This window comes from Elgaria multicarinata, chromosome 8 (assembly GCF_023053635.1).
Source record: "Elgaria multicarinata webbii isolate HBS135686 ecotype San Diego chromosome 8, rElgMul1.1.pri, whole genome shotgun sequence".
Classification (NCBI taxonomy): domain Eukaryota; kingdom Metazoa; phylum Chordata; class Lepidosauria; order Squamata; family Anguidae; genus Elgaria; species Elgaria multicarinata.
This window is the reverse complement of record NC_086178.1, coordinates 8,875,032-8,890,106: the sequence shown is the minus strand read 5'-3', so window position 1 is coordinate 8,890,106 and position 15,075 is coordinate 8,875,032. Positions and strand designations below refer to the sequence as shown.

The following is a 15,075-nucleotide window of genomic DNA, read 5'->3' as shown; positions in this document are numbered from 1 at the left end:
CTACATTTCTTTCTTCCTTTCTTCCTTTGCAACCACAAGTCTGTGGTTGCAAAATCTAAAGGCCACAGAGGGACATCCGAATATTACATCCATCCATCTATCTATCTATCTAATCACTGTAGTATTTACTTTTTTACCTTTTGGGGAAGCCATTACCTGCTTTTAGTGCATTTGAATCTGCATTTTGTGAGTACCACATGAACACACATTATTGATCGTTTCTTTAATAGAAATTGTGTATTTTTACTTCCATTGTAAGAGATTTTAAGTGTATTTCTAATTACTGGATATGACTTTCCATATAAAATAAATGTGTGATGGACCATAAGAAGTGTCTTCATAACGTTTGGGCTACAACAACTTTATGTTTAATAAGCTAAGGCACTGATGGTTAATTTTATTATTGATTTTACTATGTTTGTACAATCAATTGTATTTTGTTAAATAGTTGATATTCTTAAGCTTCAATCCTTGAAACGCTTCAGTGGGAATAAACCCCACTGAACACAGGGCAGCTTATTTCTGACTGGACACATGTAGGATCACACTGTTGATTGCATCTGGTGACAGATTTGCTTAATTCAGTTGAATAAACTGAGCTGTCTTAAGTATATGCAATAGTGGAGAAAGGAAGTCTCTCAAATATCACAATACATATGTGCAGCATCCTCTTCTCAGTCCATACAGACCTAATACAAATAATTCTGATAGTGGTGGTACAATGCCACCATTGTCCGTAGATAGAAATATTCAAAAGATATCCACTTCCCGCCCAGCTAACGGCTTGGTCGGGAAAGCAGCTGTTACGAGTGGGAGGGGCAGGAGATAAAGGCACCTGACATGACTCTGTGGAAGAGCCACGTGAGGCTTGGGCTAGGCGGCGGCTATAAAAGGGCCGCCGCGCCCAAGCTCCGGCCTCTTTCGATTTCGGGGCCTTCGGCAGCGGGAGACAGGTGGTGGTTGCAGAGGAGGCTTTGGCTGAGGGGTCCTTGGTGGGCACTTTTGCCCCAGAGTGCCCCCTTCTTCTGTCCTGCTGCTTGCCTGTTCGGGCCGAGGTCCAGATGTGGCGGCGTCTTCAGCAGCTCCAGAAGCGCTTTTCGGCTGCCGCTTTTCGCATCGGGGTCCGGGCGGCGACGGCATTGGCAGCGAGGAACAGCAAAAGGAGGCGGTTTGACTCAGCCCCGGCGTCTTTTGCTCGGGCTATTCCCCCCCCATCGGAGCTTAGGCCAGCCCTATCCTCAGGCCCAACGGCGCCTGGGCATCATCCAGGCCTGGTGACCTCCTTTGTCCTGCTAGGCTTTTGGCCAAAGCAGGACTCACAGTCCCATAAAGGCCTTGCCTGTGCAGTGTGGCCTGTTTGGGAGGGACTTGTCTGTTGTTGTTGTTGTTGTTGTTGTTGTTGGAGTGTGGTTCGGGGGGAGCGGCCTATTGGTGGGAGACACCAGCAGGGCATCAAACCTTGGGGCCAACGCCTATTTAGGCCGAATCCACTTGCCCCCCTTCCCTTTTTTCCCCCTTCTCTCTCCCTGGTGTGAGCCAGAATTCAAGGGTCTACTCTAGTGGAGTTAACTCCACAGAGGGAACCCCTTTTATTTAGTGAAGCTCAATTCCCTGTAAGAGGGTTAGTAATTAAGGCTCTAGCAATGCCTCCAAAAAAGGGTTTGGGGGCAAGAAGGGTAAAGGGCAGGCTCCATGCCCCCCTGCAAAACATCCCCCTCCCCAGCCTGTGTCTTCTTCTTCTTCTCACAAAGAAACTCAGGGGATGCAATTGATTTTGCAGCGCATTGCAGCATTAAAAAAGGGCAATGCCAGGTTAAAACAGCAATTGAAAGCCAAGAGCAATAATGATCCTAGCAGTGGCTCACATAGCTTGAGAGTAGGTCATCGAGTTTGTGTTGTTGTTCCAGATCAGTCCCCTGAACGTGGACGTGGGCGGAGTCAAAATGGAAGCATGGCAGTGGCAGTTTGAGGAAGCCAGAGGAACACAAGCAGTAGAGACCTCACCTTTGGTGGTGTCGTGGAAATGTGTGAATGGGCTGTTTTGTCTGTGCCTACCCTGTTTTGATGTAAGCCCTTTCTGTTAGAAATTAAGTTCTATAGCAATTTGATGCAAACTGTAGCTGAAAATATATTGAGCAACACTTGCTCAACCAACAAGAAGTGTTGACACATTAGTCAGAGTGTGAGCCTCCCAGGGAGGACAGGAAGAGTAGTAATCACATAGGAACAGATGTTCCAGGATTGCAATACCCATCTACATATTGTTTTTCTAGTCTTAGAATTATCTGCACCTTGCACATGCATAAATGCCATGCCACAGGATGGTGTCAACACCAGCAGTTAGAGGGTGGAGTAAGATGTCTGCAAGGCAAGATAACCAATAAAACGAAACAGATGGAGATCTATTTCCTGTAACTATTGCAATGCCCATTTATGGTATTCTAGTCAGAGAAATTCTTAAACTCTGTACATGCCTAAATGCTTTGCTTCTCATTGGTTATTGCATTGCAGAGCTGTATTATGATTGATGAAAAAGTTCTACCATTGTATCTGAGGAGAACTGACCCTATAAATATGTCAACCTTTCCTGAAATTGTTGGGCAGTTCCTCAGGTTTTCTGAGACTGTCACCTTGCAGCACTGCAGGCTGCTCGTAATAAACCTTCTAAAGAGAGAGAAATTGTGTCTTGAGAGTCTGTGACCACCACTCAGCGAACCACGGGAACCCGCCCTTTCAGGTTCCACCACAGTGGAACACTCAATCTCTGTGGTTCCACTTGTTCCGGTACAAGTTAGCACTTCTCCTCAAGGTGAGTCAAATACTTGCACCACAGCAGGTCCTTCTTCACCATGGTCGCCCTTTGGCCCCTGGGCCATGCCACCTTGGACTATGGGTCATATGTGGCTTTTTTCTCTCCCAATTGAGTTTGAAGACACCTTGGAATCAGGGGGCGCCAATGAATCAGCAGCAGAGGCCTGTGCCACAGTTTGGCAAGCTTCATCCAGCCCTGCCACACGCACAGTTCGAGGGTGGTTTAGGGTGGATTCCTGCATTGGGGAATTCCTGCATAGGGTGGATGCTTTAGGGTGGATTCCTGCATTGAGCAGGGGGTTGGACTTGATGGCCTTGTAGGCCCCTTCCAACTCTGCTATTCTATGATTCTAACTCAAACCAGTGCTGTTCCCAGAGAGTCTGTTATTCGGGCTTCGCCATTGAATGTGGCATCACAAACCACGCGAACAGAATCTGCGCCAGTAGAAACCCCAGTGACTGTGGATCACTACGCTTCTGCGGAGGGCTCCCAGTCCCTTATGGGGCAGTGTCTACCCTGGTAGGTTATCATCTCTTGCCCACCACTAAAGAGAAAATCTGGAAAGGGGAATTTGTAGATATATTTTCCCTCTTGTTCAGAGAAGAGGAACAAAAGGACAAGGATCATGACAAGGACAGGGATCAGGAGAAGAGTAAGGAAAAGAAAGTAGAACGAACCTGGGCTAATTTTTTAGCCGGTTATATCATATTTAAGGGAGTGGTTATTCAGAAGCATCCTGAGAAGGCCACAGTCCTGATAAAAAACCTGGATATTTATTTATTTATTTATTTATTTATTTATTTATTTATCATACTTATACCCTGCTCCTCAGCCAAAAAAGGCTCTCGGAGCGGCTTACACTTAGCAAAAAAGACAGTCCCCGCCCTCAGGCTTACAATCTAATAAAGACATGACACACAAGGAAAAGGAGTCAAGGAGGGAGGGAGGGAGGAGAGAGAAAGAGAGAGAGAGAGAGAGTCCAGCAGGAGCAGGCCCCGATGTTACTTCTGCCTGCTCCTGTTCCCTCGGTCCTTCTTCTTCCCCACAGGGCCAAGATGGCAGTTTGCCATGTGGGGGTGGGGGAAGAGTCCAGCAGGAGCAGGCCCCGATGTTACTTCTGCCTGCTCCTGTTCCCTCGGTCCTTCTTCTTCCCCATATCAGAGTATTTAGGACCTGCCTGGCTAGGTTATGATCATGCTTTCTGTTTGAAAGCAGCATTTACTCCAGATATAAAATGGTATGTGAAGGAGTCAGAATTATGGCTCCAGTTCATGACTCCTGCTAAACCAATATTTGGAGAGAGGGCAGATAGTGGGCATATATTGTCACGCCCGGCTGGGCCCGCGCAATCTCGTGGACCCACCGGTCAGGCAGTTCAACCCCGCCTTTTGTGCTGGGAATTCAGTGCAAAGGGCGTGTGTGTCCGGAGCCAGTGCAAATACTGGCACGAGTGCTCTTTTTGTGGTGGTGCCCACCCCTATTCTGGATGCCCACGCATCAAGAGCGGAAAGGCTGGCAGGGACCCACAGGCTAATTTCAAACCTCACAATCCCAGCCCTTCTTCAAAAGGGACCCAGCCCAATCAGGGTTGATGTGTTGGCCATCCTACTTCAGGAATACCCTCACAGAGAGGATGCCCAGTTATTATTTAATGGCTTTTTGTTGGGTTTTAGGATTCCTTTTTCAGGGCCACGTTCGCTTTCCTTTTCCAAGAATCAATCTTCCATCAATGGTATGGAGGAAGTGGTTTTGGAAAAAATCAACAAGGAGGTTAAGTCTGGCCGAGTCTTGGGTCCTTTTCCTCATCCGCCTCTACCTCAGTTGATAGTATCCCCTTTAGGCATTGTCCCCCAAGAAGGTTTCTGGGGAATTTCGTCTAATACACAATTTGTCACATCCCTTGGGTGGTTCCGTTAATGATTTCATTCCATCCAAGTTGTGTACGGTGCATTATGCCTCCTTTGACACCGCCATACGTTTGGTGCGGTGTTGTGGAAAGGGGGCATTAATGGGAAAGTGTGATATTAAATCTGCCTTTCGCCTTTTGCCAATACACCCGGATGACTTTGAACTGCTAGGTTTCTCCTTCCAGGGTCAGTTCTATGTGGATTGGGCCCTCCCAATGGGTTGTTCCATAAGTTGCGCTCTGTTTGAGAAGTTTAGCATGTTCCTCGAGTGGGCATGGCGCCGCAGGACAGGATCACATAAGCTCAGTTGGGTCAGTGCCAACAATTTATGATAGAGTTTGAGGCGCTCACCTCGGAACTCGAGGTTCCTTTGGCTCAGAAGATGACGGAAGGCCCCACTACTTGCCTCACATTTTTGGGCATACAGATAGATTCCGTACAGCAATGTTTTAGACTTCCTAGGGACAAATTAATGAACTTACGTAGTCTGCTTCAAGCTGTACATAGAGCACGGAAAGTTACGCACAGGCAACTTCAGGAGCTGGTAGATCACCTGAATTTTGCCTGCCGGGTAGTCGCCCCAGGGTGTGCCTTCATTAGACTCCTGTGCGTGGCAATGAAGGGTGCCAAGCATCCTCTCCATCAGATTAGAGTATCCACTGAGATGAGAGCAGACTTGGAAGTTTGGGCAACATTTTTAGAACATTATAATGGTATCTCCTTTTGGAGACAAGAATTAATGCTAGAAGCTCAGTTGCAGATCCAGTCAGACACATCTGGGTCTCATGGCTTTGGGGTGATTTTGGGGAATCGCTGGTGTGCACAGCTGTGGCCGTGGAGTTGGAGGGAGACCGGAATTTGCTGGGATCTAACTTTCTTGGAACTTTTTCCCATAATGGTGGCAATTTGGATTTGGGCAGACCTCCTTTCCAATTCCACGATCCACTTCTGGTGCGATAATCTGGCCACTGTCCAGGTTGTTAATTCCCAGTCTTCCAAGAATGCCAGAGTAATGCGCTTAGTCAGAGCCATCACGCTACACTGTTTGCAACACAATATTACTGTATTTGCACACCACGTACCGGGTCTGGATAATTGAATCACTGACACTTTGTCACGCAACCAGATGTCCAGATTCCGGGAGTTGGCTCCCACAGATCGACGAGATCTGGATCCCATGCCACTGGAGCTCTGGGATCTTGGAGAGATGAGGCGATGGAAGCCATGAGGACATCTGTGGCCCCCAACACCAGAGCTTTATACGAGTGGGCAGGTAGGGAATTCAGCACTTTCAGGACCTTGCATGGTCTGCAAGCACTGTGGCCCATTCCCATCGATCACTTTATGGAGTTCTGTGTGGTTTTGCACCGTGATGGCATAGCCACCAGAACATTGAAAGGGAAGTTGGCTGGGTTATCTTTTATAGCCAAGATTAATGGGTTTACGGACACTGCAGCTGACCCTCGAATTCATAGGATGTTGGAGGGATGGGTTCGTTCCTGCTCCAGCATGCCAGATAAGCGCAGGCCTATCACCCCAAAATTCTTTTAGGTCTCCAGAAACGTTGGGCTGAATGATGCTCTTCTCGCTTTGAGCAGATGCTTTTTCATGCCACGGCTTTAACCATGTTCTTTGACACCTTCAGAATTAGCGAGGTCCTCACTCATTCAAAGAAGGATGGATCAGACAGGGCCTTACAATATGGAGACCTCCACTTGCATGGCAGCTCAATCCAGATCCGTCTGCGACAGTCCAAGACCGATCAGAAACGTCGTGGTTCTTTAATAAGTTTTACCCCTGCATCTCGGAAAGAAATATGCTCTGTGGCAGCCATCAATGCATTTGTGACTGCCAGGGGCATAGTTTCTGGTTTTCTTTTTTTGCCATAAGGATAAATTGCCCCTGACCAAGTACCAGTTCTGGGCAGTAGCCAAAAAGGCCTTACAGGCCATGGGGCTTTCAGACTGTCAATTCAGAACTCATTCATTCTGGATTGGGGCCGCCTCAACGGCAGCTGTCTTGGGGCTGGATGAGGCTAGGATCAAAGCCATCGGTAGATGGCGATCTAGGGCATTTAAGGCCTATGTGAGATAATGAAATGTTAGGTTCATAGTTAATAGTTTGTTTCTTCAGCAGATTTCGGAAGGAGACTGGAACTTGCCCAAATTCTCATCTGTGGACACAGCATGGTGTTCTGGGCCAGCCGTAGAGCGTCGCATACAACTGTGGGTTCGCAGTTGGGCCTTGGTTTGGAGGCCTCCGTCCAATGGCTGGGACGGTGAGGCATGAGATGGGGCAGTCTCCATCGCACATTGTTTGACACAGAGTATGTCAATGCCCCGCCACAGGTATTGGTGCTTCACCTTGGGGGCAACGATCTAGGGCTTCTAAAAGGGAAGGCCCTGATACTTCAAGCTACGGCAGACTTAGAATTCATTTGGAGCCAATGGCCATTCACATGGATTGTGTGGTCTTGTATGTTGGCCCGGCACCACTGGCGCGAGGGCCAGGATCCCCAAGGTTTAAATAGGGCTGTGAGGAAGGTCAATAGGGAAATTTGATTGTTTTTGAAGGGTAAACGGGGATGGGTTATTCCCCACCCGGCAATCGTTCCTTCTGAACCAGGGTTGTATAGGGCCAATGGGGTTCATCTTTCCGATGCAGGAAACAACATTTTTCTGCAGGATCTGCACCTTGGATTGCGGGACTTGTTCCCAGGTTGGTGGGGAAACGGCACCTAAGCTGAGGCTTGGTCCCCTTTTATGGCAGGGCATGTGCAGGAATTGAGAGTATTAGACAGGGACAGTGAGCACCCTGGCATCTTTTAAAAGGTGAATGGCATATCCGGAGGCCTGCTCCTTGGCAGCTCCGCTGCTCAAGTGCCAGGATATGGTATGCCTTCGCAGACCCTTCTGTCTTCACCTACTCACTGTCATTATGGCAGTGGGCAGGGGTGTAGTAGGGCAGTCTCCCCACACTTACAAAGTGTCATATAAGCAAGAAGCCAGAATTTCTGGCTCCTTGCTTTCGAGAGTAGCTGGCCCTTAAGACAGGCAAGAGGCCTGAGATAAGGTATTCCCGCACTTTCAGGCGCAGATCCAGGAAGGGATGGATTCCAGTTATTTACATAAAGATGCCCTAGTTAACCCAACTCCTGTCTCCATGTCTTTATTCCATACTCCCGCTTACACTTGCAAATTTTGGAGTGTCCCGGAATGAAACAACAGGAAGAACAGGGGGGGGGGGTCTACACTACTGCTTTTAAAGCGCTTTAAAGCACTTTGAAAACATTTTGAAAACTGTATATGTAATGTGTCCTGGGCCCCAACAGTTGTCAAAACTGTAATAAAGTGCTTTAAAGCAGTAGTGTAGATCCCCCCCCCCCAGGTTTAATATAATATGGAAATGTTTGATCATAAAGAGACCTAAACCTATCTGCATCGGACCCAGGGAGTGAAAGACTCTACAAGATCTGAAGTAGCATCAGAAGCCATCTGTGAGTCTGGAGGAGTGAGTTTATGTCAGTCCTTCTTAACACCCATGAAAATATGAGTTGGAGATTTTTTTAAAAGCATTTCCAGGAGCAGCTCCTTGCACAGAACATTGGAGGTGTTAATCCTTGAGGTTAGAATTAGGAAAAAAATGTAGCAAGATGTTTACTCTCTACAAGAGTGCTCAGCTAGCACATTAGTGGCAACTTAAGAAAGGCTGTATTAAAAAAGATGTTCTGGGTGTGCCTGGGCACATCCTAATTTCCTGGGGCTGTCTCTGCTTTCCCTCCCCCACTGCTTTTAAGGAGGACGGGAAAGCACCATTGGCATCCCTGGAGGAACTTTGCACTTTCCGGAGGCCCTGGAAAATGACATATCTTGCCAACTTCACTGTTCTAATTGGGAGTGCAAGAGGGGAAAGGATAATTTCTCCCCCTCCCCCCCACTGCACCAATTGGAACCTTAGGGCCCCAATTGGAGTAGTGGTGGAGGGAAAGAAAGTGTGGCTTCTCCTCCTATACTCCTATTGAGTTCTTTAAGGTGCACACCCTAATGAAAAGAGCTGTGCACACCTATGCTATCCTGGTAATTTTTGCCAGAGAGCATAGGAATGAAAGGAACTCCCTGCACCTGTTCCAACAATGTGATGGGCACACTCTCCATCCCAAGTAACTCACCTGCACCCACAACAAGCACATTACATTCTCCTTTAGTGATGGTGCCAATTGGAGCTACAGTATGTCTTTCTCTAACCCATTTTATTGGACATGATACTGTGCATCCAGCTGGTTAAACAAGCAAGGATTTCGAAATTGTATAATACAAGTTGGCCCTACAAATAAAAGTTGCATTGTGGAGTGCTCCTACTCAGGAAATCCGTTCCAACCACCCTCCCATTCAGTTTCCCACTTTCCCACAATATTCAGTTAGCATGCAGTGGCTTCTGAGCATGTTCAGTCTTCATTGGGCTGTTTTGGTGTCCTCTTCCTTTCCCCCTCTAAATATTTTTTGTACTTCTGCAAGCTTTGGGGCTCCCCCATGCCAGCTGATGCCTCCTGCTTATGCACATTGTTTTGGCCACATAAGAACTGGAACTCAAAGAATCGAGATGACATTGAATGAAAAGTTAAGACATGAGCATTGTTGGAAAGGAAACCAGACAGAAGAGGGTTCGGTGTATATTCAGTGGAATCATGAGACCTGGAAATCCTCACTGGACTGATAAATGTGAGTACAAGTAAATTTGCTATGGGATCCATAGATAGCATAATACCAGTAAAATTATCAGTGGTTTAGATGACAAGGGATATTATTAAATAGTTTCTGATAAGCATAATCCTGAGTTCTTCTATATTTCACATACGTTCTTCATTGTATTGTACTTTAACATGCTGTTTACCAATTCGATAACCTTTGGACCAAAAATAGTATGCAAATAAATCTTAAGCACAGTTCGTTGAGAAAAATCAAATCACAGTTAAAGGACATAAATATTGAATTACAGTGAAAACATTTGTTATTTGTGGAACGTCTGCCAACAGCTTTCCAAAAAAGTTTTGTTTCATGAAAATTAGTCAACAGGAAGACAGTGAAAAAAAGCTAACCAACTCCTGACTTTGAATTATATATGTAAAATTAAAAATAATATTGAAATACTTTTTTATATCACATTTGTTCCACAATGTTTTATTAACACAACTCTGTTGTCCATAGTCACCACAGAAAGGAAACAATTCAAAATTCTCTACACTCCATCTCTTTTTCAGCTTAATAAGTTATTGAAAAAATATTTTTAAAGAAGTACCTTAATGGCAAGATCTTCAGAAATTCTAATTCCAATTCTCCACATTCCTCCAATGACAGGAAGGGAAAGAGGCCCAGGAGGGTAGTGTCTGCGTGTCCAGAGTTGTCTCAGGAAGACCAAAATCAGAAGAGCCACCAGCAGAGCAATCAGAGGTGCCTGTACCCCCATCATTTTCCTGCCTTCTCTTTCTCTTTGACTATTGCTAAGATATCTGGATATGTTGACTCTGCTTTTCCTGGCTTCCTTTTTCCTTCCTTAAAGATATTGCCAGTTCTTTCTCTTATTCCCTGTTAACGTATATTTATATTCTCCAATTGCAAAACAACAAAAACTAATAAGCATCATCTCTTCTGATATCATATCCATGTAGCCTTGCAATTTGGTCCTCCAGGCATGTGTCACAGTAGCACAGTGTTTTATGCAACATGGTTAATTCTGGTATGTGTAACTATAATAATTGGAATGAGGAGTGTTTAATTAGAAATGCCAGTCTAATTCTGCTCAAAGCTAACATGGGACCATTTTGTGGGGTGCGGATTGCCATAAATATTCAGAAAAATCAGTGTACCATACGTTGATGAAATATATATTAACCTTAGAAGAGTCCTGCTGGATAAGACAAAAGGCCTACTTAGTTCAACATTTTATTTCCTACAGTGACCTGCCAGATGCCTCTGAGTGGCCAACAAGCAATAGCCCTCTCGCAGTGTAGTTGTCTAGCAACAGGCATTCAGAAGAAAGCCATTGGTAGCCTTTTCCTCCATGATTTGTCCAAAGACTTCTAGGCTGTTGGCGTCATGGATGTGTGAATCCTGTCTCTTTTACTTCCAGGAACTTTTCTCATTTGCCTCCCTGTACTCTCAGCTATCCAAGGAGAGTTGCAAGCACATATGCGTAGACCAGCCCTCTAAAACCTGGTGCCCTCCCGATTTGTTGGTGGCCATTAGGGGTGTGTTCTCTTCCAGATTCGCAACTTCCGGATCGGGTCCACTCCACTCCACTCTTATCCGCATGCGCTCCGCTCCAGTTAGCTGCAAAGCTCCGCATCCGGATCAGAGCTCCGCTTCCCCGCCCCATAGGCTTGCATTGAAATCCAAAAGAGCCTACAACTTTTTTGCTGTTAATGTTAGAAACTAGGCATGTGCTCCGCTCCGATTAGAAGCGTAGAAGCAGGAGCGAATTGGCATGCTCTGCCTTGTCCAGAGGCGGAATAGAAGCAGACCACGGACCCCTAGAAGCAAGGCGAAGAGAAGCGCCCATTTTTGGAGCGCTTCTCTTTCCGCGGACCGATCCGATTGCCATTTTGAAACATTTCACCCATAGGATTGCATTGCGGAAAAGAAAAGGGGATAACTGTGTTGTTTTTGAAGCTACATTTCTGAAACTTCTTGTGCTTAGAGAGTCATGGCTGGGGGTCATTTTGAGCCTACTCTCAGCTCTCTGCGTGATGCGGTTCGCTTGCTAGAATTTTTTTTTAAAACGGTGGGAAAAATACCTTTTCCGAAGGGCTGAGGGGCAGAGTCAACTCCTGGTCATGATCACATGATCCCAAAGTTGGAGGAGGGGATAGGCAAAACAGGTAACTTGGGATTCTGGGAAGTTCTCTTCCTTATTCTGAATGGACTTTTCCCAGTGTTTTTTAAAACAGTAGCCCCACCAAATGCACAAACACAACCTGAAATCATATACTAAGCCAATAATAAGGAGAGGGTCGTGGTGGTGGTGTGGGTCTTTTATTATCTAGTTTGTGCCAGTTCCAGCCTCTTTCCATTCCACCTTCACATTGTTTTTCCTCCTTTGAGGTACATGTGGTGAGGCTTTTCGCTCCATTGCGACTGCGAATTGCAGTTCTGTACCTCCCCCCAGGCTCGTCCTCAAAATTTATCTCTGATTATGATTCGTGGCTGTCCTTTTTCCTCTCTGACAACTGTCCTACTCTTATTTTGGGTGATTTCAATATTCATGTGGATGACCCTCAAGACGCTGCAGCTCTACGATTTCACTCATTATCTTCCTCTTATGATCTTAAGCTTTGGTCTGATGCACCCACACATTCCCTTGGACACTGTCTGGATCTTGTTCTCACTCGGAATTGCTCTGTTTTGGACTTTTCTACTGCTGACTTTCCTTTGTCAGATCATCATCTAGTTTCTTTCATGATTACTCATAAACCTCCTCCTTCTCATCCTGTTTCTCGCTCTTGTCGTGACTTGCAATCTATCAATTATGAGGCTTTTTCTCAGTCTCTAGCCTCCTCTCTTCCTTCTGTCTTTTCGGCTGTCTCCTTGGACTCAGCTGTCTCCTTCTTTAATTCCTCCTTATCTTCAACTCTTGATAATCTTGCTCCATCTACAACTCGGATAGTTCGCCCTTCTCAACCCCAACCGTGGCTCACCTCTTTCATCCGCTACCTTCGCTCTTGTTCCCGGGCAGCTGAACGCCTTTGGCGTAGGACCAGGGACTGGGCGGACTTTGTCCATTACAAATTTGTTCTCTCCTCTTTCTCTTCTGCCATTTCATTGGCCAAACAGCAGTATTACTCAACGTTGATCCAGTCAAATGCTAGGCATCCTCAGCGGCTCTTTGCGTCCTTCAATTCTCTTCTGAAGCCTAATCCACCATCTCTCCCTGCCTCTCTGTCTGCTAATAACTTTGCCTCTTTTTTCAATGCTAAAATCCAAACTACTCGCTCTGATCTGGCCAGCTCTGCTCCTCATCCAGTTCCTGTTCCTCATCTGCCAGTTCCTCCTGCAAATTTCTCTGCATTTCCTTCGGTCTCAGCTGATGAACTGTCTACAATACTGCACTCTTCAAAGCCTTCCACTTGCTCTCGTGATCCAATTCCTTCTCGTGTCTTTATTAATCTTACCCCTGCTATCCTCCCTTCCTTGCTTCATATTATTAATTTTTCTCTGTCCTCTGGTTCATTTCCTTCTGCTTTTAAACATGCTACAGTCTCTCCTATTCTCAAGAAACCTACTCTTGATAGGCTATCTCTGTCTAACTACCGACCTGTCTCTTTGTTGCCTTTTGTTTCAAAGATCTACTCGCGTTGTCTTGATTTTCTCTCTAGTAACTCTGCTCTGGATCCTTTTCAATCTGGATTCCATCCTTTGCATTCCACTGAAACAGCCCTTACTAAGATTACCAATGATCTTCCTATTGCTAAGTCTAAAGGCCTTTATTCTGTTCTTATTCTCCTTGATCTAACTGCAGCCTTTGACACAGTTGATCACGATCTTCTTTTAGATTCCCTTCATGACCTCGGATTTTGTGGCTCTGTCTATAACTGGTTTGTCTCCTATCTAGCGGGTCGCTCTTTCAGCGTGTTGGCTAATGGCAGCTCGTCTTCCTCCTTTCCCCTTTCAGTAGGGGTTCCGCAAGGCTCGGTGCTTGGACCGTTGTTGTTTTCTTTATACATGTTGCCCTTGGGTAATCTTATTCAATCCCATGGCCTCCAATATCATCTGTATGCCGATGATACACAATTATATCTTTCATCTCCGGATCTTTCTCCTGATGTTCATGATCGTATCTCAGCATGTCTTTCAGATATCTCAGCTTGGTTGCTTCATCGTCGTTTGAAACTTAATATGGCAAAGACTGAATTGCTTGTTTTTCCTCCTAAACCTTCTCCTCATCTCCCATTCTCTCTTACTGTCAATAATTTTATGCTTACTCCAGTCAAGGAAGCTCGTAGTCTTGGCTTTATATTTGATTCCTTGCTCTCCTTTATTTCTCATATTGAGACAGTAGCTAAATCCTGTCATTTTTTCCTGTATAATATTGCCAGGAATCGATCATTTTTGTCTGTCTCTTCTGCCAAGACTCTTGTTCATGCATTGGTGATTTCTCGGTTGGACTACTGCAACCTTCTTCTCACTGGCCTTCCTTCTTCTCACATCAGTCCGTTGGTTTCTGTTCACCACTCTGCTGCTAAGATCATCTTCTTGGCTCGCCGCTCTGACCATGTTACTCCACTTCTGAAATCTCTTCATTGGCTTCCAATTCACTTCAGAATCCAATATAAACTTCTCCTGTTGACCTACAAAGCTTTTCACTGTCTAGATCCTTCCTATCTTTCCTCTCTCATCTCACACTATTGCCCCGCTCGTGCTCTTCGCTCCTCTGATGCCATGTTTCTCACCTGCCCAAGGGGCTCTACTTCCCTTGCTCGGCTTCGTCCATTTTCTTCCGCTGCCCCTTACGCCTGGAACGCTCTTCCAGAATATTTGAGAACTACAAGTTCAATCACAGCTTTTAAAGCTCAGCTAAAAACATTTCTTTTTCCTAAAGCTTTTAAAACTTGATTTTGCTCTGACTTTATACTGTTAGTTTTACCCTACCCTGTGCCTGTTTGGTGCATTCTCTTCCCCCCTTATTGTTTTATTATGATTTTATTAGAATGTAAGCCTATGCGGCAGGTTCTTGCTATTTACCGTTTTACTCTGTACAGCACCATGTACATTGATGGTGCTATATAAATAAATAAATAAATAATAATAATACCCACCCTAACTTTGGGGAACAACTGAAAAGATGTGGTGCAAGGGGATGAGCTCCCCTAGGGCATGCCATGTGGACATGCCCTCACTCTCTCCTGTACTTGGAGGGCCATCAGAGCCATCCAAAGAGAGTAACCCGGTGGAGCAATGCCTTTCATGAGTTGAAGTGAGAGCGTTGCTTCTTAAAAGACTGCATCTCAGAGCCCTCCAAAGAGAGTAGCCTGGTGGAGCAATGCCTTTCATGAGTTGAACTGAGAGCGTTGCTTCTTAAAAGACTGGTCACTAGGACCAGTCAAATTGGCAGATGATTCCCCCTCCCCTGGGCACGTCCCCCTCTTACTGGTAAAAGACAGATATAACCTTTTTAAAAAAGTTCTTCTTGTTGTTTATTCAGCAACACTGCTGCTTTTAATTCCACCCCTCCTTCGTTTATTTATTTATTTATTTATTTATTCCATTTTATATGCATTACTGGCTTATCCTTGGCTCACTTCCTTATGCCCCCAGAAATGTCTGCTGCCTGCCTGCCTTCCCTCCCTCCTCCCCTGCCCGCCTC

General features: G+C 45.7%; 1 protein-coding gene across 1 annotated transcript in view; it reads right to left on the bottom strand.

The window, feature by feature from the left end:
* The window catches only part of LOC134402408 (cytochrome P450 2J1-like), a 49,742-nt gene extending 39,557 nt beyond the window's left edge, over positions 1–10,185 (bottom strand). The window contains exon 1 of the mRNA XM_063131838.1: positions 10,015–10,185. Within this exon, the coding sequence (XP_062987908.1) occupies positions 10,015–10,185 (171 nt within the window). The remainder of the gene's footprint in view (positions 1–10,014) is intronic.
* Between the last annotated feature and the right edge of the window lie 4,890 nt (positions 10,186–15,075).